The 23,709-nt window shown below is 45.3% G+C and overlaps 1 protein-coding gene across 1 annotated transcript in view; it reads left to right on the top strand.

The window, feature by feature from the left end:
* ANO2 (anoctamin 2) overlaps positions 1-23,709 on the top strand; it is a 318,461-nt gene that overhangs the window by 5,792 nt on the left and 288,960 nt on the right. Inside the window, exons 2-3 of the mRNA XM_019627082.1 lie at positions 16,034-16,243; positions 17,490-17,816. Of these exons, the coding sequence (XP_019482627.1) occupies positions 16,034-16,243; positions 17,490-17,816 (537 nt within the window). The remainder of the gene's footprint in view (positions 1-16,033; positions 16,244-17,489; positions 17,817-23,709) is intronic.

Here is a 23,709-nt window from a genome sequence, read left to right as displayed (position 1 = left end):
TCTTACCTCTGTCTCCTCTTTTGATATTTTCAGGACTGGCCTTAGGATTTTTTATGGATAATCTAAAATAAACTTTTCTCTAATTGTTGTTCTTATCCCTAAAATGAGGCCCCTGGTGTCTCACCTGGATGCCTGTAGTGTTAGGGCAAGTTAATGAGATCTTCCTACTCTAGCTGGGCTAGAGCTTCAGCATCTCCCAGTCCTGTTTGACCTCCAGCATCTCTGTTCTGATCTCACTATTGTAGCAGCCGCTCTCTGTTAGGCCTCACATGTCTTATCCTCTGCATGCAAAGTCTTGCTATAAGCCAACAACTTGTGAGAGACCCTCAAAGAGACACCTGTGGATCTTCCTTTGCACAGATTCATCCTTTCTTGTACTCTACCCCATAATTTCCAGCCATTTTAGCTGCTCCAAGCCTTGATCTCTGTTTCCTTGGTTCAGTGGGCCCTCTTTGCTTTACTTGGATTCCAGCTTCCTGAACCCCAGTCAATAACTTGTTCTGATGAGGCTACACATGTGAGTTTTTCTTCCCTCCGGGATTGCTGATGGATGTTAAGTGCCTGAAAATGGTTGACGCATGTATTTTGTCCTGTTTTTTATTTGCTTTTGGAACAATGTCTACCCCAGTACCAGTTATTTTATCATTAGTGGAAGCAGAAGTTCTTGTCAGCAAGCTTTTCATCAAAAAGTATTTTGTTAGCAAACAGTTTCAGATGTAGGTCATGGGCAAGGGCCAGAAATGACAGGACTCTAATATTAATTCAAAAGTGATCCTCATGATTTAGAAAAGAGTGAAATTGTTTTATTTACTTATTTTTAATGAGAAGCTAAGCTCTTAATCTTAATTCTTGTCTTAAGGGAGGGTTGGACTATGGGACTGCGTGCAGGCAAAGCCAAAACTTTTCTTTAAAAACAGCTTCGTAATTTCTCAAAAATACTTGAACTCAATATAATCAAAGCTCTAGAATTCTAAGCCACAGAACATAAAAGAGGCAACTTTGCCCAGAGATCCCTCTCTGTTCATCTTTCAGCATTTCACTTTTTAATTCACTCTTTCACTGAGCACCTACTATGTGCCAGGCTGCAGTAAGGGTCAAAGATGATATCCAGTTTCTACCTTTGAGTATCTCTCCCCACCTTTAGTGTGCAAAAGTGCGAGGGGTTGTGAAATCTCAGGTTGGGAGACGTTTGGGAGAGGCTCTGTTGAACAAGGCTCTGATTTATGAGTATTTGACATGGGTGGTATTTCAGTGGACTGACTTACTGCACTTATAAGTGGAGTTATTTATTATTTATCTACATGATTGTGAGGGGTACTATATTCATTACCATAATGCCCAGCTAGCTAAAAAATATATATCGAGTAAAACACAACAGTTCACTTTTTACTAAAGTAATAGTCTTCGGTGGGTAAACAAGTTGGTGGGGTGGCTCTTTTCTATGTGGCTTTTCAGGTACCTGAGGTAATGGGCGTTCAGCCAACTTGAACCATGATTTCCAAGGTGGCCCTGAGAGTTATTCCTGCTATCTAAAAGGGGAAGAGACCATGGAGAGCATGCAGGAGCATGCATAGGACGTTTCAATGGGTCAGGCCTGGAAATAGTGCATATCACTGTGTTCACATTCCTCTGGCTGGAGTTCAGTATCATGGCCATATCTAATTGCAAGGGAGGCTAGGAAATATTGTCTAGCTGTGTGTTCAGAAAGAAGAGTAGAACATGGATTTTGGTTGGCAAGTAGTAGTCTCTGTCATAGGGACCTACCAAAAATGATAAATTTGGCGTGGCATAGTCACGCTATTTTACTGTATTAAGGTTACAGATGTACACATTTGTCTCCTCGAGTAGGCTCTGAGATTTATTAATACAAGTTTCAGCATCCAGGACAAGACAGGGAATGTGATAAATACTTATTAAATGGTTTTGAATGAATGAATGGATAGTGAGCTGGTGAGACAGTAGCTGGCCAATAGATTTAGTTGCTTCTTTTAAAAACTATTAATTTTTTTTATTAAAGTGATATCTGGCTAATATGAGTTAGAGAATGCAGTGTGAAGACAGTGTGAGTTTTCCTTTATATGTGAAATACCTACTTCACCTGTCCTTGAATCCCATGCAATTTGATTTATTTTTAGACACTATATATGAATTTGGTTTCTCTTTGGGGAATTCAATCCTTTTCAGAATTTAAGAATTTGAGAATTCTTTTCAGAATTCATCGTTATGAAATTAGTACATTGGGTTAAAGGAAAGAGAAATTATGAAAATAAATATATGAACTAGAGATACAGTTGCATATTAAAAAATATTTCTTTCAATAAAAATTTCATTATGAAGGATTTAACTGAGGCACTTAATTATGGGATTTGGCTATGATCCTCTGACGTTAGGTGAAATGATGGAATTCTACCTGAGGGCCACCTTTTTAAAAAGTTGCTTTGTAAATGAGTGCTATATCATGATGGTCTTATATACTTGTCTTGAGACTCCTTCTGGAATGTCACATGTCTATGTTGTCAATTTAGAGGAAGATGCTTGCCTTCTTGTTTTTTTTTTTGTTTGTTTGTGTTTTTTTAGCTGAGCCATCCTGCCACCTGTTGGCAGCTCAGTGGCTGCTCAGCTTGGGCTGGACTCAAACTGATGTTGCTCAGAGCTCAAACTCTTGAGCGAGCTCTTAACCAACTGAGCCACTCAGCTGGCCCTTGCCTTCTTGTTTATTACAGCAGGTAGATGTGCCTCCAGTTCCCCTATAAACTGTATCATGTAATTTAGGCATAAGTTAACTATATTTACTGACAGTTAGCATTTGAATTTACTTGGATTGTGTAGGACCCATTTCTACCTCCTCTGACTCTCAAGCTGGTATTATGATCACAGTTCTAAAGGATGTTTCAGAAGTCAGGGAGCCAAATAGAAGCTGCACAAGTAAGTGGAGGGTCCTACCACCACTTCTATAGCCAGTGGGCCAAAGCATGCTCATGGCATGCCAAGCATAGTAGCTCTTTTTTCTTCTCCAGTGACAGGCCTCCCTTGCTTCTGGGTTCATGTAGCAGCCATTATTTTTCTTTTTTTGAAAATGTATTTATTTATTTTCAGTTATAGTTGACATTCAATATTATTTTATATTAGTTTCAGGTGTACAGCATAGTGGTTAGACATTTATATAATTTATGTAGTGATCCCCCTGATTTGTCTAGTATCCACCTAGCACTATACATAGTTGTTGTGACATTACTGACTGTATTCTCTGTGCTGTACTTTACATCCCTGTGACTATTTTGTAATTACCAATTTGTGTTTCTTAATCTCTTCACCTTTTTCACCCTGCCCCCCAACTCCCCTCCCCTCTGTCCATGATCAGTTTGTTCTTTGGATCTATGAGTCTATTTCTGTTTTGTTTGTTCGGTTCTTTTGATGCCACATGTAAGTGAGATCATATGGTATTCATCTTTCTCTGTCTGACTTATTTCACTTAGCATAATACCCTCTAGGTCCATCCATGTTGTCACAAATGGTAAGATTTCATTCTTGTTTATGGCCGAGTAATATTCCATTGTGTATATGTACCACATCTTCTTTATCCAATCATTTACTGATGGGCATTTGGGTTGTTTCCGTATCTTGGCTATTGTAAATAATGCTGCAATGAACACAGGGATGCATGTGTCTTTTTGAATTAGTGTTTTGGATTTCTTCAGATAAATACCCAGCTGTGGAATTGCTGGGTCATAAGGTAGTTCTATTTTTAACTTTTGAGGAACCTCCATACTGTTTTCCATAGCAGCTGCACCAATTTGCAATCCCACCAACAGTGCATGAGGGTTCCTTTTTCTCTGCATCCTCGCCTTGTTTGTTGATTTACTGATGATAGCCATTCGGACAGGTGTGAGGTGATATCTCATTGTGATTTTAATTTGCATTTCTCTGATCTTAGTGATGTTGGGCATCTTTTAATATGTCTATTCGTCATCTATATGTCTTCTTTGGAGAAATGTCTATTCAGGTTCTCTTCCCATTTTTTAAACTGGATTGTTAATTTTTTTGGTGTTGAGCTGTATGAGTTCTATAAATTTTGGATATTAACTCAGATGTGTCATTGACGAATATCTTCTCCCATTAAGTAGGCTGTCTTTTCATTTTGTTGGTGGTTTCCTTTGCTGTGCAAAAACTTTTTAGTTTGTTGTAGTCCCATTTGTTTATTTTTTCTTTTGTTTTCCTTGCCCAAGGAGCTAGATCAAAAAAGAATGTTACTAACAGCAATATCAGAGAGTTTACTGCCTATATTTTCTTCTAGGAGTTTTATGGTTTTGGGTCTTACATTTAAGCTATTAATCCATTTTGAATTTCTTCTTGTATATGGTGTAAGAAGGTGGTTCAGTTTCATTTTTTTAATATATTTGTTCAGCTTTCTCAACACCATTTATTGAATGGACTGTCTTTATCCCACTGTATACTCTTGCCTCCTTGTCATAGATTAAATGACCATATAGGTGTGGGTTTATTTCTGGACTCTCTATTCTGTTCCATTGATCTATGTGTCTGTTTTTATGATAGTATGATGCTGTTTTGATTACTATATCCTTGTAATATAGTGTAATTTGATATCAGGTAGCATGATATCTCTAATTTTGTTCTTTTTTCTCAAGATTGCTCTGACTATTTGGGGTCTTTCTTCTGTGATTCCATACAATTTTAAAGATTATTTGTTCTAGTTCTGTGAAAACTAGATTAGTATTTTGATAGGGATTGTATTGAATCTATAGATTACTTAGGTAATATGAACATTTTAACTATGTTAATTCTTCCTCTCTATGAGCATGGTATATGCTTCTATTTATTTGTATTTTCTTCACTGTGTTGTAGTTTTCTGAGTATAGGTCTTTTACCTCCTTGGTTAGGTTATTCCTATGTATTTTATTTTATTTTTTGATGCAATTTTAAATGGGATTATTTTCTTAATTTCTCTTTCTGACAGTTCATTATTGGTGTATAAAAATGCAACTGATTACTGAATATTAATTTTGTATCCTGCTACTTTACTGAATTTATTTATTAGTCCTAATAGTTTTTTGGTGGAATCTTTAGGTTTCTTTGTATATAGTGTCATGTCATCTGCAAATAAAGACAGTTTTACGTCTTCCTTTCCAATTTGGATGTCTTTTATTTTTCTTGTCTGATTGCAGTGGCTAGGACTTCCAATACTATGTTGAATAAAAGTGGTGAAAGTGGGCATCCTGGTCTTGTTTCTGATCTTAAGGAGCATGCATTTAGCTTTTCCCCATTGAGTATAATGTTAGCTGTGGGTTTGTCGTATATGGCCTTTATTATATTGAGGTTATGTTCTTTCTAACCCACTTTGCTGAGAGTTTTTATAAATGGATGCTAGATTTTGTCAAGTGCTTTTTCTGCACCTGTTGATACAATCATATGATTTTTATCTTTTATTTTGTTTATGTGTGTATCACGTTAATTGATTTGCAGATATTGAACCGACCTTGCATCCCAGGAATAAATCCCACTTGATCATGGTGTATGATCTTTTTAATGTATTGCTGAATTTGATTTGCTAATATTTTGTTGAGAATTTTTACATCAAATCATCAGGGATGTCAGCCTATAATTTTCTTTTTTGTAATGTCTTTCTATTTTTGGAATCAGAGTAATGATGGCCTCTTAAAATGAACTTGGGCGCTTTCCCTCCTCTTGGATTTTTTGGAATAGTGTGAGAAGGATAGATGTTAATTTTTCTTTGAATATTTGGTAAAATTCACCTGTGAAGCCATTTGACCAGAATTTTTGTTTGTTGGGAGTTTTTTTATTTTGTTAGTAGTAATTGGTTGGTTCAGATTTTCTATTTCTTCTTGATTCAGTCTTAGAAGATTGTATGTTCCTAGGAATGTATCCATTTCTTCCAGATTATCCAATTTGTTGGTATGTGATTGTTCATAATATTTTCTTATAATCCTTTGTATTTTTGTGGTGTCAATTGTTATTTCTTCTCTTTCAGTTTTGATTTTATTTGTTTGAGTACTCTCTCTTTTTTTCTTGATGAGCCTGGTTAAAGGTTTACCAATTTTTTTTATCTTTCCAAAGAACCAGCTCTTGGCTTCATTGATTTTTTTTTAGACTCTATTTTATTTATTTCCACTCTGCTCTTTATTAGTTCCTTCCTTCTACTTACTTTGGGCTTTGTTTGCTGTTATTTTTCTATTTTCTTTAAGTGTAAGTTGGATGTTTGAGATATTTCTTGTTTCTTGAAGTAGGCTTGTAAGGCTATGAATTTCCTTCTTAGGACTGCTTTTGGGTCATTGTGTTTTCATTTTTATTTGTCTCAGGGTATCGTTTGATTTCTTCCTTGATGCAGCATCCATTTCTTAAAACACTCAAGCAAGGCAAGTCTTTAGTTCTAAATATTTATCTTCACTGTGCTAAGTGGCACTTTGTTTTACTTGCCCTAAGCTTACCTTGTTCAGGTTCCAGGTGGTTCTTCTTCCTTCTGTGCTCACCTTTTTGATTTTGTGCTCACTTTTTTTATTTTGTTAGTGATTCTATAGACCAATGGTCTCAACCTTGGTGACACTATAGAATACCCCAGATAATTTAACTCCAGATCTTGAGATGGTACCTGAACATCAGTATGTTAATCTTTTTAGGTGATTCCAATGTGCATCCAAGGTTGAGAACCACTCTATGTCTCCATTTGTCCTCACCTTTCCCAATTACTGAATCCTAATATTTTAAGTCTGGCTTCCCATGACCACCTCTTTCTCCCCACAGAGTAGCTCTTGTATGCTTCTGTTTCATTCTCCAGAACTACTTCTCCGAGTTCTGTTCTTTGGAATGTGATCATAACCTCACTGATTGTCAAATGAGGATGCATCTGGTTTTAGGTTACAGCATTCTGTATTGGCTAGGCCACAGCAGCCTAGTAGAGGTGGAGTGACGAGAAGTTTAAAAAATGTGCCTCTTAAGTTTTTCTCCCACTAATTATTATGGAATCTCCAGTCCCCCTTAAAGTCTGGTCCCTTGATGTGAGACACCTAGAAGTGTGTCAGGGCGTTTATGAACACTTCTTCAAGCTTCTACATGGTGCGACCATCTCGGTTGATGCTTGCTGTTGGCACTTCCTTTTTCCCAAGTTGTGTGAAGGTAGTTACCCTGCTCCCCACGTGCCAGTCCCTGTGCTCGGGGCTAAGGATACAGTGGTGAAGAAAATAGGCACTATTCCTGTCCCCAAGGAGAGCATAATCTAACAGATGAAGCTTACTGTCTATATGACATGAACTTGCTCAGTTAATAATACTGTAATGTAGAGAAAAATTTTGAGCAACTTCCTATAGATTATAAATGTATTTGGGGTATTTTATAAAATTCTCAGGTTCATCCATATGCCTCACATCTGCTGAATCCCTCTATAACCCTCAGATCTCATCCAGATCCAAAGGCCTCAGCAGTCTGAGTGGAGGGGGTTATGATTGGAAGAGCTGTCTTAGGCTTTAACCTTAGACCCAGTCCATCTTGAGCATCAGAAATCTGTTCCGTCTTCTTCGGAGAGATAGGAATAAGAAAGGGATCTTCAGTCTTGGTTACACTCAGGAGGAGGAGAGGGGCCAGACACAGAAGATGTTTGTGGGTGGCAGAGGAGGATGAGGGACATTGAAGGAACCCACCAAGTACACCCAGGAGAGGATCAATCAACCTTATTAAAATGGTGTGTGTGTGTGTGTGTGTGTGTGTGTGTGTGTGTGTGTGTGGTGTATAGAGGGGCTGGAGGAGGATAACATTTGCTCACCATTGTATCATCACGCTTTTTCATGGCAATGTATAATTAACTAATAGAACAGTTTTGACCAATTATGTTGTAGATTGGCTACTTCATCATGACATAGAGGGAGGGTCATTTGTACCTTAATCTCATCAGCCACACTCGCAACCACAGTGTAGGATGGACTGCCAATAAAGAGGTTTCATTTGGGTAATTCACCCAAGTCTCAATCTGTGGGTTTTACCACTAAGGGAAATGCTTCCTGAAATGAATTTCTTATTTTTTTCTTGTCCTTGGTCTTCACTTTTAGGATTCTGGGTCTGAATAGTGACTGTAAATGCTATTTGTTAAAAAGCTATTTTAAAGGGATGAAGGATGTTAAGAATGTCCAGTCAGGAAGGGAATTATCAAGTAGTCTCTGTTGTCCCTCTTGCTTTTGCACCAGTATAGCCTAATGGTTAAAAGTATGGTCTATGAGCATGCCACATACTAGCTGGTGACCTTGGGAAACTTGCCTGACCTCTCTATGCCTCAGTTTCCTCATCAGTAAAATGGGACAACAATAGTACCTATCTCAAAGGGTTATTCTGAAGATTAAATGAGTTGATACAGGTACAGTGCTTAGAACAATGTCCAGCACATGTAAGATATCAGCTTTTAGGGTTGTTGTAGCTATTGTTATGATTAGGACAGGTCTGTGCTCAGTTCAGAGGGGAAGCTACTCTGATCAGAATTCACTCATAAGAAAGGATTCCCTCAGTCCCCACATGATTACCTCCAAACGTTTACTGAGCTCCTACTGAATCCAGAGTCCTATGCTAGGAATACAAAGCCAAAAACAGGCAAATTTTCTAAATGTTTTGAGGACTTTCCTAGCTGGTTAGGGAAGGCTTGATATAGGAGTAGGACTTTAGCTGGCTGAGGCTTAGACAAGTGGAGAGAACATTCCAAGCAAGAGTGACTGCATGAGCAGAGGCACAGAGTGAGTTGGTTTGGAGATAGGTTTGGCTAAAGAGGAATGTTCTTATCTGATGGACAGATTAGGCAGCAGAGATATGTCACAGCCAGATATGGAAGTCTTTGAATGCCAAGTTGTTTGTGAGCCTCAAGATGACGGAAGGCCCTGTATGCCATATTAGACAATTGGGTCCTCATCCTAAGAAGAGTGGAAGCCACTGCATGGGAGTAACTTGGTCAGACTGTATCAAATGTTAACACTAGCTGAAGTGTGAGTGGAGGATGGAGGATTGAGAAGGATGGGAGGAGAGTGAGATTAATGGCAGTGAGGCCAGTTAACTCTTACTTATCCAGCTGCAAGGTAAGGATGCAAAACTGTGGCAGTGTCATCACCAGGAAAGAGATGTTTGAGCATGGGGGAGAGAAGGTGGCTTTCGAACCAAGGCTACAAGACAAGCAGAGCTGAGGAGGCAGATTTGCAAATGATCCTGAGGGAACTGGAGTCCTTCTGTTACTTTGGCTGCATGCAGAGACTGGTCAAAGTGCTGTTTAACAGGATGTATGGGGCAAGAGGTGGGGTGATTGGCAGGGCCATTGGGTCCAAAATTTGAGCTTGGAGCTTCAAAGTTAGACTGATGACATGGGTTAAATTCATGCAAGAAAGTAGGGTGAGAGCTCAATGTAAGTGTGCATTCTAACTGAAATGAAGTCCATCCATCCCAGGATGCTTGGGGAGGGCCCAGGGTGAGTGCCTTCAAAATCTGAAAGTCTCACCCTAAGGCTACTAAGAGGGCCTGCCTATCAGTAGGACCATACCCACTTGGAGTCTTGTTCTTAGCTTGGAGAGTTCTTAGCTCTGTCTCTCCTCAGGGCAGCCCTGGCCAATCTGGTTTTTCCAGAAGCAATGTCCTCGAAAGGCTGGTAACAGAGGCTGCCCTATTTTTCAGGGCACTTCATACTTCACCTGCAAGTGGGTAGTAATGATACCGTAATGATGCCATGAGGGACACTTCGAGGGAAAGCCATGCTGTCTGGAAGTCCAGCTCCCCCAGGAAACCTCTCCTCCTGTTTTTCTCTCTTGGAGGCTCTGGGAACCTCCTTGGACCCTGATGATTCACCTCATCTTCTTCCATACCGGGTGAACCCACTTCCTGCTCTTTTTCTGTCCAGCCTGGTTCTGCTTTCTCTTGATTGTGTCACCTGGTTCCTTTGCTCCAGTTTTCCCACCATCACTGTCTGCCTGAGCCTTCTTAGTCTAACTAGTTTTTCATATCCTGTGTCTGCCCTTCTTCCTCAACTCAGAGGCCCCTCCATGCTCTGAGCTTTTGTGGTGACCCTGAAGATTCCTGCCAAACTGTCCAAGAGGTGTGGCATGACTTGAAGGGCTAGGAAGAACTCCTGCCTTTCAGCATCTCTCCCTTCCCCTAGCATGGTGCACCAGTGCCCACCATCAGAGAGTATTCCTTGAGCTAAGACCCTTGCCCCTGCCAACATGCAGGGCGGGCTAGTGACATCTGCAGGGCCCTTTAAAGTTTTCAAAATGCTTTCACTTCTATTATCTCGGGATGTCAGCATGGGCTGTTTGTACTTTGGTGTAAGTTAGCTTCTTAGTTAAGACAGCCAACAGCTAAATGAAGGAATGGGTGTTGAAGACCCTGATGATGGATGGGAAAGTGCAGGCATAGACTATGGGGGAACCGAAGCTGGGGAGGGGCCTTGGGCAAGCTCAGGGAAGGGTCAGTGAAAAGGCAGGTGCTGAGAGGACTAAAAACAAGCTCTACCTACGTTTTCATTTAGACTTGGGCCTCTCCCTGCCTTTAGCCTCTATTCTTTTCTTTTCTCTCTAAGTCTCTGATCCTCATCCTTCATATCTCTCTGTAGTGCAGCCTGAGGGACCTGCAGCCCAACTGGGTGGTGGAGGTTGGATCCAACACAAGGGCCAGAGTTCATCCCTAAAACAGCCAAAACTAGACCTACAGGGCAAAAGAGTATGTGGTGGTCCCAGATGAGTAAGCAAAAAAAAAGAGATTTACTTGTTGTAATGGGGGATAGATAGCTGGTGCTTCTCCTGTGTAGTCTAGGAAACTTTGAGGTGGAAGTGAATAGTAAGCAGGCAGGTGGGTGGGAGAAGAGGGGCATTCTGGGGACTTGGAGAGAGCGGCTGTAATGAGGCAGAGCAGTCAGGGTGGGCAGAGACAGATGAAGAGGGCAGGCACTGGAGCTCCAAGTAGGGTTTGATAATGGTCCTTCGCATTGCCATAGCTCATGTACTTCCAAGGAATTTTGGTCTTCCTCTTACTGTGTCATTACACTCATCCTATTAAGAAAACGTATAGTAATGACACCCTCTCCATCAATCGTGGAAGGAATAACTAAGCACAGAGAAAAAGTATATTTTTCCAAAATCATGGCAGTGCGGGGACTAGGTCCCAAGGCTCAGTGTGTCTGAGCTCACTCCTGGCTGTGTGTGGAGCTTGCCATGTGGCAGAGCGCTGATGCCTAGTCCTGGGAGGGCTGTAGAGTAAGAATGAGAACGATGTGTTTAAGTTGACTCCCATGCTTCTCAGGTGGCCTGTAGAGCCTGCCCCTGCGCTAATGGAGTCCCAAATCACCATCTGGCATTGATTTTCTTATTCTCAGCCTGATAAAGACTGCCCACTGTGGCCTTGGACCATTCAGACAGGGTGCAGGTGCCTCCAAACAGCAGGCCAAGACCATGACACTGCCCTCCCTCCCTTCATTTTCTCCCTACCCTCCAAATGTACAGTCCTCTCCCCACTTATCAAGTGCCCTGTGGCCCCACTGTGCATCAATGTCTCCACAAATGGAGCAGATAAAAGTGTTCAGAACACTCTAGCTCCCAGAGATGGGGAATAGGAAGGAAGGCTGGAGGAAGGTGGGAGAATATATGTAGCACCTTTCTGTTCATGGTAAAGATTTTATGCTCTGGCAACAGGGAACCATTGAAGGGGTGAGAGGGTGGAGTAGCTTGAAGTATAATTTAAAAAGATCCCTCTGAGGGTGGAGGAGGAGAATGGATTGGGAGCAGATGTGGATGTTGGCAGGTGATATGCTGCCTAGGTCGGGCTGCCGTCTATCCATGCCTAGTGGGAGACCTCTGTTCATTTTCATCTGGTTACGCTTTGACTAGGTAAAGAGGGCTCTCCGTTCCCCCAACCCTAATGCCTTAGGAGTCTTAGGAGAGCCTGGACAATTGAAAGGAGCTAGTCACATATGGGGCAGTCAGTTGGGGTGGTCATTTGGAGATCTGGGCAAGGGCTTGGGCATAGAAGGAGTCTCTCTTTTTTTTTTTTTAAAAGATTTTATTGGGGAATCGGGGGAAGGAGAACAGACAAGTTGCTGTTGTTTTTGTTCTTCAGTTTACTTGTAGAGGATGTTGCTTCACTGGCCCAAGCTGGCACCATCATTGTGCTCTTCCCGGGTGAGGCAGATCAGTCACCGGCTTCTGGACGGCCGCTCACTGCGGCTGCTGGCTGCTCACGCTGGCTGCTGGCTACACACGGTAGCCCATGGCAACCCACTGCCACAGGGGCTGCAGCCTACGCCGTCGCCGGCGACTCATGGCAGCCCAGCTCCAGGTTGAGCTGTTGTTCAGCATCTTAGCTGTAGAGGGCAGTGTCACTGGCCCTCATATGTGGGATCCGAACCGGGGCCCTCTGGCGTCCCAAGCCAGTTCTTAACCATCGTGCCACTCGGCCGGCCCAGAAGGAGTCTCTTTGACTGGACAATCAGTGGGCTGCCACCAATGGGTTATGTTTATTTAGTGACACCAGACAATAAATGCTGCTCTTGAGCCCCACTCTCTCTGGCTCCCTGCTGACCGATGAAGTCCACCGGATGAAGCTCAGAGGCCTTCCTCTGATGACTTCACTTGTGTCTGTGTGGCCCCACTCCTGTGCCACCTTGGCTTGTGGAACTGCAGTCATGTCTGGGGTGGGAGGAAATTAGTTTTGCCAGTAGTATCTGAATATTCCTATCTTACACCTCGATGGGCAGCTCTTTGAAAGAGGAATGTGCTACTTTTGATTTTCTGGGCCTATAATGACCAAAACAATGGGCCCACAGCTAGATGAAGAAGCAGGTTCCAGCCATGGGAAGAACATACACAAGGTCCTGGGCTGGGAGGGAGTATGGTTCCTTAAAGAGACTGAAAGCAGAACAGTATGGCGGAGCTCAGAGATCCAGCATAACATGGGGTGAGAGGAAAGGAGATGGAGGCAGGCCAGACTATGCAAGTCTCAAAGCCTGAGAGCCGTGGGAAGCACCAGAAGTCTCCATACATGAAGGTGTCTTGGCCAGATCAACAGTTTGAAAGGACCCCCTGGCTGCTTTGTGGAGAACAATGAAGGGGAATAAAGGCCGAAGCAGGGGGCTGTTTGGAGGCTGTTGGAGTAACCCGGGTAAGTGAGGATGATAGCTTAGGGCAGCATGGTAGTCATGGAGGTGGTGAAAACAGATGAATTTGGGAGGTATTTCAGGGTTAAAATTCATGGGACTGGTGACAAATTGGATATGGGGTGAGGGAAGACAGCTGTCAAGGCTGCCTGTAGATTTCTGGTTTGTGGACTGAGAGTATGGCCGCAGCGTTTATAGCGATTGGGAATACTGAAAAAGAACCATGTTGTGGAGAAGATCCTAAGTTTGGTTTTGGACATGCTGGTTTTGAGGGAGCTCTGAAGCATTTAGCTGGTGATGCCTCGTAGGCAGGGGAGCGGATGATCTGGTGGCTGAGAAGAGTAGGGTTAAAGGAAAAATTTAGAGTCATGAACCACGTAGGTGATAATCAAGGCCACAGCAGTAGATGAGAGGATCCAGGGAAAGAATTAGAGGGTAGAGAAGAAGCCTCAGGTCCAAGCCTTGTGAACATCCATCTAATTGATCCAGAGATGGGTAAGCCATGTCCCCGCCTGATGACACCCATAGCCTAGGAGGCTAGCTAAGTTGTGAACACCTGGGTCTGTTGTTCAAGGTAGTATGTGCCAAGAGCCAAGTGACTGGTCAATGAAGGAAAGATGATTACGTTTCTCCAAATGGGCAACGTGTTCCGTAGGCGGTGTATGGTAGCCTTTGCTTCTGATCAACCTCAATTCATGTCTTCGCAGCTTCTGAGAAGATTCCCTTGGAGTGTGTTTATCTGTCCCATCCTTCCTGATGGCCAGGCCTCACTCACATACCCCCTCAGCTTTTTCTCATGGTGTCGGGCAGCTCTCTTGGGTCTCTCCATGTCTGTGTCATTAGTGCTTGGTAGGTCTTTCTGAAGCTGATAGGCTGTGCTCTAATCACTGGTTTGGGGGAGAAGGTGGGTATGAAAGCAGGGACATAGGCAGCCATGATCCATGTGTCAGAGAGCAAGCAGAGGAAGCAGCCAGGGGGCTAGCGGGGCCCTGGAGGCCAGCCTCAAGCCCCAGGCGGCACCTTTAGTGGGTGGTGGCTCCTGGATAGTGGTTTGACTAAAGCTTAGGCTGACTTTGAATCTGAGCTACCCTGAGTCACGGTTGTGAACGTGAATATAGTTGTCAAGGAAGGGCAGACCTTGGTGAGCATCACCTTTATCATTTGCCCAGTTACACGTCAGGATGGCCTTGGGCTTTTGAGCCATGCACCTGGAGGTTTTCAGGCCTTCCCTGGGGTGTGGAGTCCTCAGTTCTGCCCTGGGCTAGTGGGTGCGCAAGCATGCAGAAAGGCAGAAAGGCACGAGGGGGAGGGATGGGGCAAGACCAGAGACCAAGGAAGGAGCCCCTTGATGTCCTGAGCTGGAGGCCCCCCTGTTGCACCACCATGTGCATGGCTCCCGCCCTCTGTGTTCTGTCTTCAGGACGTGCCTTCCAGAAGCCTCCCACCCTTCGAGACCAGCCTTCCGGCTTCATTCCTCTGGGAATTTACCTTGACCTAGCCTTGCTGGTCTCCCAGAATATGGATTGGAGCCTGTATATAGAAATAAATTAAAGAAGCTTTACTCTGCTGGCCATAACTGTGTTTCCTGCATGGCAGCTGTGTCTTCATAAAAAGATGCCGTTTCTCAAGTGCAGGGACCAGATGTTTAGGCTTACTGACACTGCCCAGTAGAGCTGGGCACGTAGGGGCTGCTCCACCACCTAGTCACTGGCCGGAAGCTCCGTCTCAAGACACCTGGAAGAGCTGCTGTTCGTTAATTAATCAATTAACTAATTAATTCAACAGGTTCTAAGGGCCAAGCTGGATATATAAGGTGTGATTTCTGTTCATATAGAGCTTAACATGAAAATAATGATAATTATGATAGCCATTTTTTATTGCACATCTATAGGCGAATGACTGTCCTGGGCACTTTGTATCACATCTCTAGTTCTCATTCTCACTGCAGTCCTGCAAGTTTGGGGTTCTTCTCATTTTAGAGTTGAAGAAAGAGGCTCAGAGAGAACTCTCAGAGCCAGCAAGAGCTGAGGGTGAAGCCCAGGTGGCAGAGCTGAGGGTTAAGCTCAGGTGCACTGGCTATGCTGCTCCACTTGAAAGTGTTTCTCAGAGGTGGGAAGAGGCTTGAGTCTGCTGCAAGACCTTGGCAACTGGTGGCCCATCTGGGGCTTTGCTGCAAAGCGGAGTTGGGGTGTTTCATCTCTCAGTCCCCTCGAATTCTAATATGCTGCAACTCCATTGCTGCCTGGGTTCCTTTCCGTCCAGGGTGATGCTGGAAGGTTTTGGAGATAGCACTGCAGACCTGCTTCGGGTAGTTAGAAGGGCTGCTCTGGGGAGGGCCGAGAAGGGGCCGTGGATCTCTGAGGTCTTGGTGGAGGCAACAGATGCATGGAGACCCTGAAGGGCATTGGAAGCTGCCTTTTTGTTGGAGGACACGCCTGTCTTCAGTGGGCCCACCCCTGGTCTGTCCTTGCTTTTTCCTTGAGGGGCGATGCTGGCTGGTCTGGCTTCCCCAGGGGAGGCCGTAAAACCTAAGCCTTTGGCATTAATTCAAGGTGTCTCTCCAGGCAGGCTCCATCCATTCTGGCACACCTGACAGTACCCCTCTCCCCTTCTCTGGGAATTATAAGAGATTATGACCGCCATCATTCAAAGGAGCGCCTGCTGGTGGCTCCAGCCCCTCCCCCTTGTGTGTGTGTGTGTGTGTGTGTGTGTGTGTGTGTGTGTAGTGGGGTGAGACCCCTCACCTGGTTCCTTCTCCCATTCCCTTCCCCAGTGCCAAGTGCGACTCTGGTTAACTAAGACTGTGAGGAGACATGGATATTTTCTTAGGGCCACCCTGGTGTCCCTCCCTCAGTGCCTCCTTTCTCTGTGTCCTGAGTTTCCCATCACCTGAAGCAACTTTGCCTCCTTCTTCCCACAGATATCCCTCTGCTCCCTGGCTCTCCTCGCAGGCTGAGCCCTCGGGCAGTGTCCAAGGGTGGCCAGGGCCCCAAGCACAGACAGCAATACCTCAAAGTGCTGGGTCCCCGAGCCCCGGACCTGCCGGGCGGCTCCAACCGAGATTCTGGCCAGCCCTCTCCTGGAGGGCGCTCCCACAGCAGCTCTGTGAGTACTGGGATTGGGGTGCTGGCTGCTCACCCTGTTGGGGGCCCCAAAGGAGCCTCTTAACTGGGGACCATCCACTTGGCAGGCAGGTGTGTGTGTGTGTGTGTGTGTGTGTGTGTGTGTGAGTGAGAGAGAGAGAGAGAGAGAGAGAGAGAGAAACAGGCTCAGGGTTTTTGTTAGGCCTTTTGCTCTCCTCTCTCTCCAAGTCGATGACAGCACAATGTCCCAGCCATACTCCAGTATGGTCAGAAGAGGCCAGGGAAGGGGAGGTGTGAGGCCAGGTGACCTCGCCTGTTGGTCTGCGGGCACCCTGGCTCCCCTCCCACAGGCCCGAGGAACCAGACCTCTGCTGTGGCAGCTCTCAGGCTCTCCCTTGTGCCTGGCGCTTCATCTGGTTGCCCAGGTGACCTCTCAGGTGGCTGCTAAGCCACCTGGGTATCAACCCAGTAATAAACAGGGAAACACCCAAAGGGGATGCAGGTTCCTCCTCTGCTCTGTCTTGTTCTTTCTCCTTTTCTCTTAACCTCCCATCTCTGAGGGTGCAGGAGTCAGCCTCCCTGCTGCTGTCCCTGGCAGAGTCCTCACCAGTGGCCGGAGAGGACGAGGAAGAGGAGGATGTGGGCCTGTGAGGAGCACAATGTATATTGATTCCCTGTGGGGTGGGAGGTGGGGCTGAGCCAGGTGACCAGACATTCGCCTTTGTTCCAATGGATCCAGAGAACCTGCCAGTGAGTACTCTGTGTGTGCTCATATGTGTGTGTTTGCAGGCAGGCCTGCTGTCCTGCAAGGCAGTAGGTGTGTGTGTGTGTGTGTGTGTGTGTGTGTGTGTGTGAGCGTGCACTTAGGTGAGGTGTGTGTGCACAGACGTGTGCAGGAGTGCTGGTGCAGAGAGGCTGAGTGGACGTGACTGTGTGCAAGTGCAGGAGTGGGCCTGTGGCTCTGTGTGTGAAGGCAGGTGGTGTCGACCTGTGGGGGTCTGCTGCTGCATGTGCACTGTGTGTATATGAGGGCATGTGTGTGCATGGATGCCGGAGCAGGTGGGAAGGCGCCAATGCCTGTGGACAGGTGGGTGGAGGGCTGTGATGATGGATTTAGGCCACTCTGTCCTTTCACTGGGGCAGTGAGGTCCTTTGGGCCTGAGGGCTTCCTACTGCACCATTCTGGGCCCAGAGCAAGGTCAGCCTCCTCTGTTTCTCACTCCTTCCTCACTGGACCTCACCATCCCTGTCCTGTTCTCTCTGGCCAGGTCTTCAACAATTACCTGGATGCTAACGACCCGGTGTTCTCAGAGGCCCGGCTGAGCCGCATGCACTTCCATGACAACAAGAGGAAAGTCGACTATGTGCTTGCTTACCACTACCGGAAACGTGGGGCGCACCCTGTCCACGGCTTCCCTGGCCACTCGCTGGCCATCGTCTCCAATGGGGAGACGGGCAAGGAGCCCCATGCTGGGGGCCCAGGTGACATTGAGCTAGGCCCGCTCGATGCCCTGGAGGAGGAGAGGAAGGAGCAGCGGGAGGAGTTTGAATGCAAGCTGCTGGAGGCCGGGCTGGAGCTCGAGAAGGACCTGGAGGTGAGGCTGGGCAGCTGTCACGGGTCGTGGGATGGGATGGCTCTGTCGGGCTGGGCTCCTGGTCACCAGCATCCCCTGCAGGGAGCCTTGGCTTTGTCCTGGCAGGTGGCTTCTATGTTTTTGGTGGGCATACCAGATTTTCTCTCCCCGGGACTTGCAGAAGAGCCTTGGCATAGCTAGTGCTATCTGCCCAGGGAATCTCAGGTAGTGGGTGGTGTGTGTGCCACCCTGTTGTGTGGGAGTTGGCCTTGTTAGGGATGGAAGGCAAGGCATTTCTTCCTGGTGTGCTCAGCCCCATCCCGTGGCCTCCTCAGTGATGGTTTTCTTGGGATGAAGACCCGGTCTGCCTATTGAACTTGGGATCAAAAATCCTCTATAGGGGACCTATTTCATGAAGGCATGTGCTTGCCTGGGACTCCTCCGAGGGAGTTGATTATTTGGGAACCAAGCATTGGACACATTTTATGAACTTGTGAGCTACACATATTCTTACCTCTGGTCAGCAGCTAGCCAAAAGGAATTCATGGAAACCCATTTATTGACACACCCATCCACCCATCCGTCCACCCATTCATCCATTTATTCAGTCACTTACCCATCCATTTCTATATACCACAGTGATCCTTTAAATATGACCTGCCATCAGGCCTTGGCATTGCTCAGTTTCTATTGTTACCCAACTCATTAATTGCTTGTTTTCTTTTGAAAGTCCTCTCTGAATGTCTTCCTCATAACTTTGAAACTCCTTTTCATATCCTTGTTTTCAATGGCCCCTTACAGGTTTACAAATGGAAATCTGTTTCCCTTATTCTTATAGGTCACCCATGTTCTTGTTTCTCTTTGTAGCGGGGGAGGGGAGAGTGAACAAAAACAGCTCTGCCATTTAAGATCTTTTACACACATTCCTTAATCTTTGGAGCTTTCTCTAAACCTCAGCTCTGTGATGATGTGTGGGGGAAAAATATTTTTTTTTCTTAAATTTCTTTCTGGAGTTTTGAGGAATGCACCTTAAACAACAGAAAAGTCATAGAATTTGAAGACTTAATGAAAATTTGTTTGGTCCCAACCCCATTGGCAAGGATTATGGGTTATTTTGTGTAGATAGGTTTTGAGTTACTCCAAGCATGCGTGATTTGTTGTGTTATTGGATTATTTCCCTTGTAACATTATCTGATTATGTAATTGTCCTGGCCCCTTCATCTTAATTAAGTGGAGTGACCCGATGATGACTTTCATGCACTGCACCATGTAGGAGGAAGAATGGTCTTCAGCAGCCATTTAACATCTCCTCACCCATGTACTATTAGTGGTTTATTACATTTCTCTCAATCCCGAACAAAGACATAAATATACCATGGTAATATTTTTTTTAAAAAATGACCTGCCATCGCCATACTCTCCAAACTCATCTCCTGCCCCCTCATCCTCCCGAATCTGCTCCAGCCCACGGGCCTTATCTTGGTATGTGGTGGTCACCCTCAGTACAGGGCCTTTGCACTGGTTGTCACCTCTGCCTTGGGCACCCTTCCCCAGACTCACTTCCTCACTTCAGGTCTCTCTACTCACATGCTTTCTCCTTTCACACATCTTCCCTGACCATCCTGGCTAGACTATCTCCACCCACTACTCTGTTCATTGATCCTGCTTTACTTTTCTTCATCACACTTAGCCCTGCTACCTGAAATGACATGAGAAATTTATTTGTTTTTTATCTGTGTCCCCACCTGCTCCATGAAGGCAAGGGTCTTGCTTGGTTCACTGCTGTATCCTCAGCACCTAGGACAGAGTCTAAACAATAAATTAGTAGGTTCTTAACGAGTGTTGAATAAATAAATGACCTCCCTGCGTCTCAGGCTTCTCATTTCCGAAACAATAGATGCCCTGCTGGATTGTAGTTTTAGGTGCCCCATCATTAGACAGGGCAATGAGAACATCTGGCACAATGTCTCGTACATAGTAGATGCTCAATAAATGCTCATTGCGATTCTTTCAAGAGGTGTCATGCTGAGAGGTGGTGTGCCATTTTTATTAGAAACCCGTTTTGTAAGATTCAAGTTAATAACTGTCCCCAAGCTGGAAGGGACCCCCAAAGGTCCCCAGGCAGGATGGCACGTGGCCTGGCTCAGAACCTTGTTGTGCTGACCTATGCTGCTTATCCAGACCCTCAGCCAAGAGCCGCTTTTCTCATTATTTTTCCCCTAATGTTGGGACAGTGTGGTCTTTTAGGGCTACTTGGGGCTCCGCGTCTGTGGGAGTGCTGGTTTTCACTTTCTGAAGCCCAAAGCTCACTTGATGCCTCCGATAGGTGGGCGGAGTTGGGGGGAGAGGGTCTGGTGGGAAGGTTTCTTGAGGTAGTGGCATGTTTTGAGGGCCATACAAGGAGGCTGCAGTCCGTAACCTGTCTCTGGGTGTCGGAGCGAAGCCTGGGGCTGTTCCCCTGCTCAGTCAGGAAGTGGCATCATGCTCAAGACGTGGGCTCTGGAGTCCAGATACTGATGTTCACATCCCAGGCTGGGCATCTACTAGCCTCAGGACCTTGGGCAAGTGACTTGATCCTTTTGAGTCAAAATTTGCATGTCTGTAAAGAGGAAATAACAATACATTCTTCATTGGGTTGCTATGAAGATGAAACAAGACAACTAAATGAAGTATCTAGAACAGTAACGAGGCAGTGTTACTGCTATTGTTACTATTTAGAGTTGCCAGATTTAGCAGGTAAAAATTCAAGATGCCTAATCACATTTGAATTTCAGATCAACAACAAATAATTTTTTGGTATAAGTATGTCTTGTGTAATATTGGGGATATACTGGTACTAACAAATTAGTCATTGTTGATCTCAAATTCAAATGTAACTGTCCTATTACATGGTACTATTACTCATAGTACCACTGTCCATCTTGGCTTCCCTCCAGTATGTTTCATGTTGGTTGCTATTGGGTTTTCCTGGCTTTGGCTAGGAATTAGAGGGCCTGACCGGTGTTAGATGGGGCTGTGGAGGGGTCCTGGATTGTCGTCCCTGTTGTGTAACCACTAAAAGCGCCTCCCTCCCATCCCCACCGTTGGCTTCAAGGCCTACTTATATCTTCTCCTTCATGGGGCTCCTCCAGGTTACTCAGTTTCCTCCATGTCCCCTTCCGTCATCAGAGCCTCCCCACTTAGGTAGCCATCATGACCTACTGTCCTGCTTTCTGTCTCTCTCCCAGTTTTCTAAAAATGTATCACTGTTATTAGTTTTGGGACCTCCGAGACAGAGTTAATTGCACGTCTCAATCACGGTGCATTATTATCATTGGTTTGCGCCAGGACCCTCTCGTTACTTATTTAAACACCCCCTCCTCGCTCTTCATTGCCTGCCCACTCCACAGGCAGTCATTCCAGTGTGTTGCGTTTCTGGGAAATATATAGTTGTTCCTGCGTTATGTATTTTCTTCAGTTTTAAAATGGGCTTTATTGTTTAGAACAGTTTTCTATTTATAGAAAAATTAGACAGTTCCTGTATACCCCTAACCTAGTTCCCCTACATTATTAACTTCTACATTAACATGGTACATATGACACTATTAATGAATGAATATCGACCCACTAGCATTTACTAAAATCTGTATTTCAGGTTTCCTTAATTTTTACCTACTATCCTTTTCCGTTCCAGGGTCCTACCCTGGATACCGCAGTACGTGTGCTTGTCAAGTCTCCTTAGGCTCTTCTTGATTGTGACAATTTCTCAGAACTGTATGCATTTTTAACTTATCTATGGCACTCTGTTTTATAGCTCACTCTGTTTCTTTCTTTTTTCTCTCAGCACTATATTTTTCAGACCATCCCGTTCTGCACCTGCATCTAATCCATTTTTTTCTAATGGATGAGCAGTTTGCCATCACCACAATTTACCTAGTCACTCCCCTAGGGATAATTCAGGTTGCCTCCAACTCTGTGCCACCCCAACAAAATGAGAATGAATTGTTACCTCCTTCACGGCCAGTGGTCCATGATCTGCTTCCTATCCCTTCCCCCAACCAGGTAAACACTGGTTAGAGAGTCACCAACTGGAGCCTGTGAGGTCTGAACAACTTTCTGGGGAACTTTTGGGGTCTGAACAAATCTTCTCTGTGTCAGGATGCTCAAGCCTCTGGCCCTGAGCAGCAGCCTGGAAGTGGCATCTCATTGGAGTAGGGACATAGCTTGACTGCACCTGGTGGCAGTTTGGAGAGCAGGTGCAGTGGCCCCACCTGCTCAGCTGTCCCCGCCGCTCTGGGCTGGGCTGTCTTTTAGGCTCTGGCTTCACTTTGATTTTAAGTTAAATGGAGAGAAAATGGGTTCCTATCATAGATGCATTAAAAATTATTCACTTAGCCTTATAGATCAAAGAAGCTTTGCATCCACGAAACTCTGAGTATTGCAGGATTCATTTCCAACCCTAGCTGATATGTGTGCATCTTTAGACAGGATGATAATTGGTGCATATATTCCATTTCGTGTTTCACTTTTTCATTTTGTGCTACTGTTTCCATGTATTGACAGTGTCCATATTTATATTTTAAAGACTATTCAGTATTTATCAGGTGGCTAAACCACAGTTTGCCTATGTTTTCTTACATTTGGCTATTTGATTAGAATTTCATTTAAAGACGTCACTGGAGATGCCTGTGGTGACAGAGACACCTGCACCCTCACTGTTGATTCGGGCAAATGGGGACACCTGCGTGGAGAGGGCACCACTGCGGCTGTCTTCTCTCTTAGCTGTATAGAGCTTGTGTTCTCAAAACTCTCAAATCTTGCTCTGCTGGGAAAAGTAGGATTGTGAAAATTTCCCGATTCTTAGGAAAACCTTGCTGTTTGGTTTTGCGTGGTGACATTGTCCCTGGCGGTCTTCCTGTCCATTGCTCTGCCTCAGGCACTGAGGGCAGGTTGTCGGGTGCTGCGGTGAGGGGAGCGGTATATGAATATTTCTGTGGGGTCAGGATCCCCACGCTCCTGCTGACTCCATTATACAATTAGTCTATTTCCTCCTCAGGAATGGGGTAGGGGTCTGTGTACTTAGGAAAGGTTCTAGCGAATGCAGGGAAAGTATGAATGTGGACTTTAACGATGCCCCAGTCCATACTGCTTCTTGGTGATGGCCGCTATGCCTGCACGAGTGTAGGTAGCAGTCACGCGGCTGTTGACTTGCGCTAATGACTGGGGAAAATACTGTGATTTCCCCCTGGCTTTGGATGTGCTCCTGTCGCACTTGCCCCACCCTGAAGCAGCGTGCTGGAGCCTTGGGCTTCTCACCTGCCTCTCTTTCCCAACCCAAGGGATCTTCAGGGAACACAACAAAGACAGCCCAGCAGCCCCTGCCCCTGGGGCCGCACAGCTGAGCAGAGCAGAGCCACAGCAGAGCTGGTTGGATCTGGTCTCTGAGGCGAGGCCTCAAGACACTCTGGGGTGGGGATACAGAGAGAGGCAAGGAGGGGAAGTCAAACCCCTAAACCCAGGTAAACATAGACTTCCTTTTCAAAAAGTTTAAAATGAAAAATTAACATTCAATATTCTTACCTGATATGCATGGCAGCCCCACTAAAGTGTTAAGCAGCTATTGTCCCTGTGTCACAGGAAACACAAAGTGCCTTGTCACACTGGTGAAGAACAGGACTGTGCCTGGAAACTAGGTCCCCTGACTCCTGTTCCCCTAGTCTCTTAATAAGGGGTGGTGTTTGGCCTGCACAGTCACCCAGCCTTGGAGATAAGCACTGCCTAGGTGAGGAAAGAAATTGGGCAGTGGGTGGAATGGAAAGCAGGCCACGGGTTTAACTAGGGGCGGAAGGGGGCTGGGTATGGCTCTATCTCGAGGCCTTCAGGTCTGGTGTCCTTCATCTATTGACAAGGACTTCTAGTGGTCTCCAGGATTCTT

Source organism: Hipposideros armiger, unplaced genomic scaffold (genome assembly GCF_001890085.2).
Source record: "Hipposideros armiger isolate ML-2016 unplaced genomic scaffold, ASM189008v1 scaffold_706, whole genome shotgun sequence".
NCBI lineage: Eukaryota > Metazoa > Chordata > Mammalia > Chiroptera > Hipposideridae > Hipposideros > Hipposideros armiger.
This window is presented reverse-complemented; position numbering and strand designations above follow the sequence as displayed.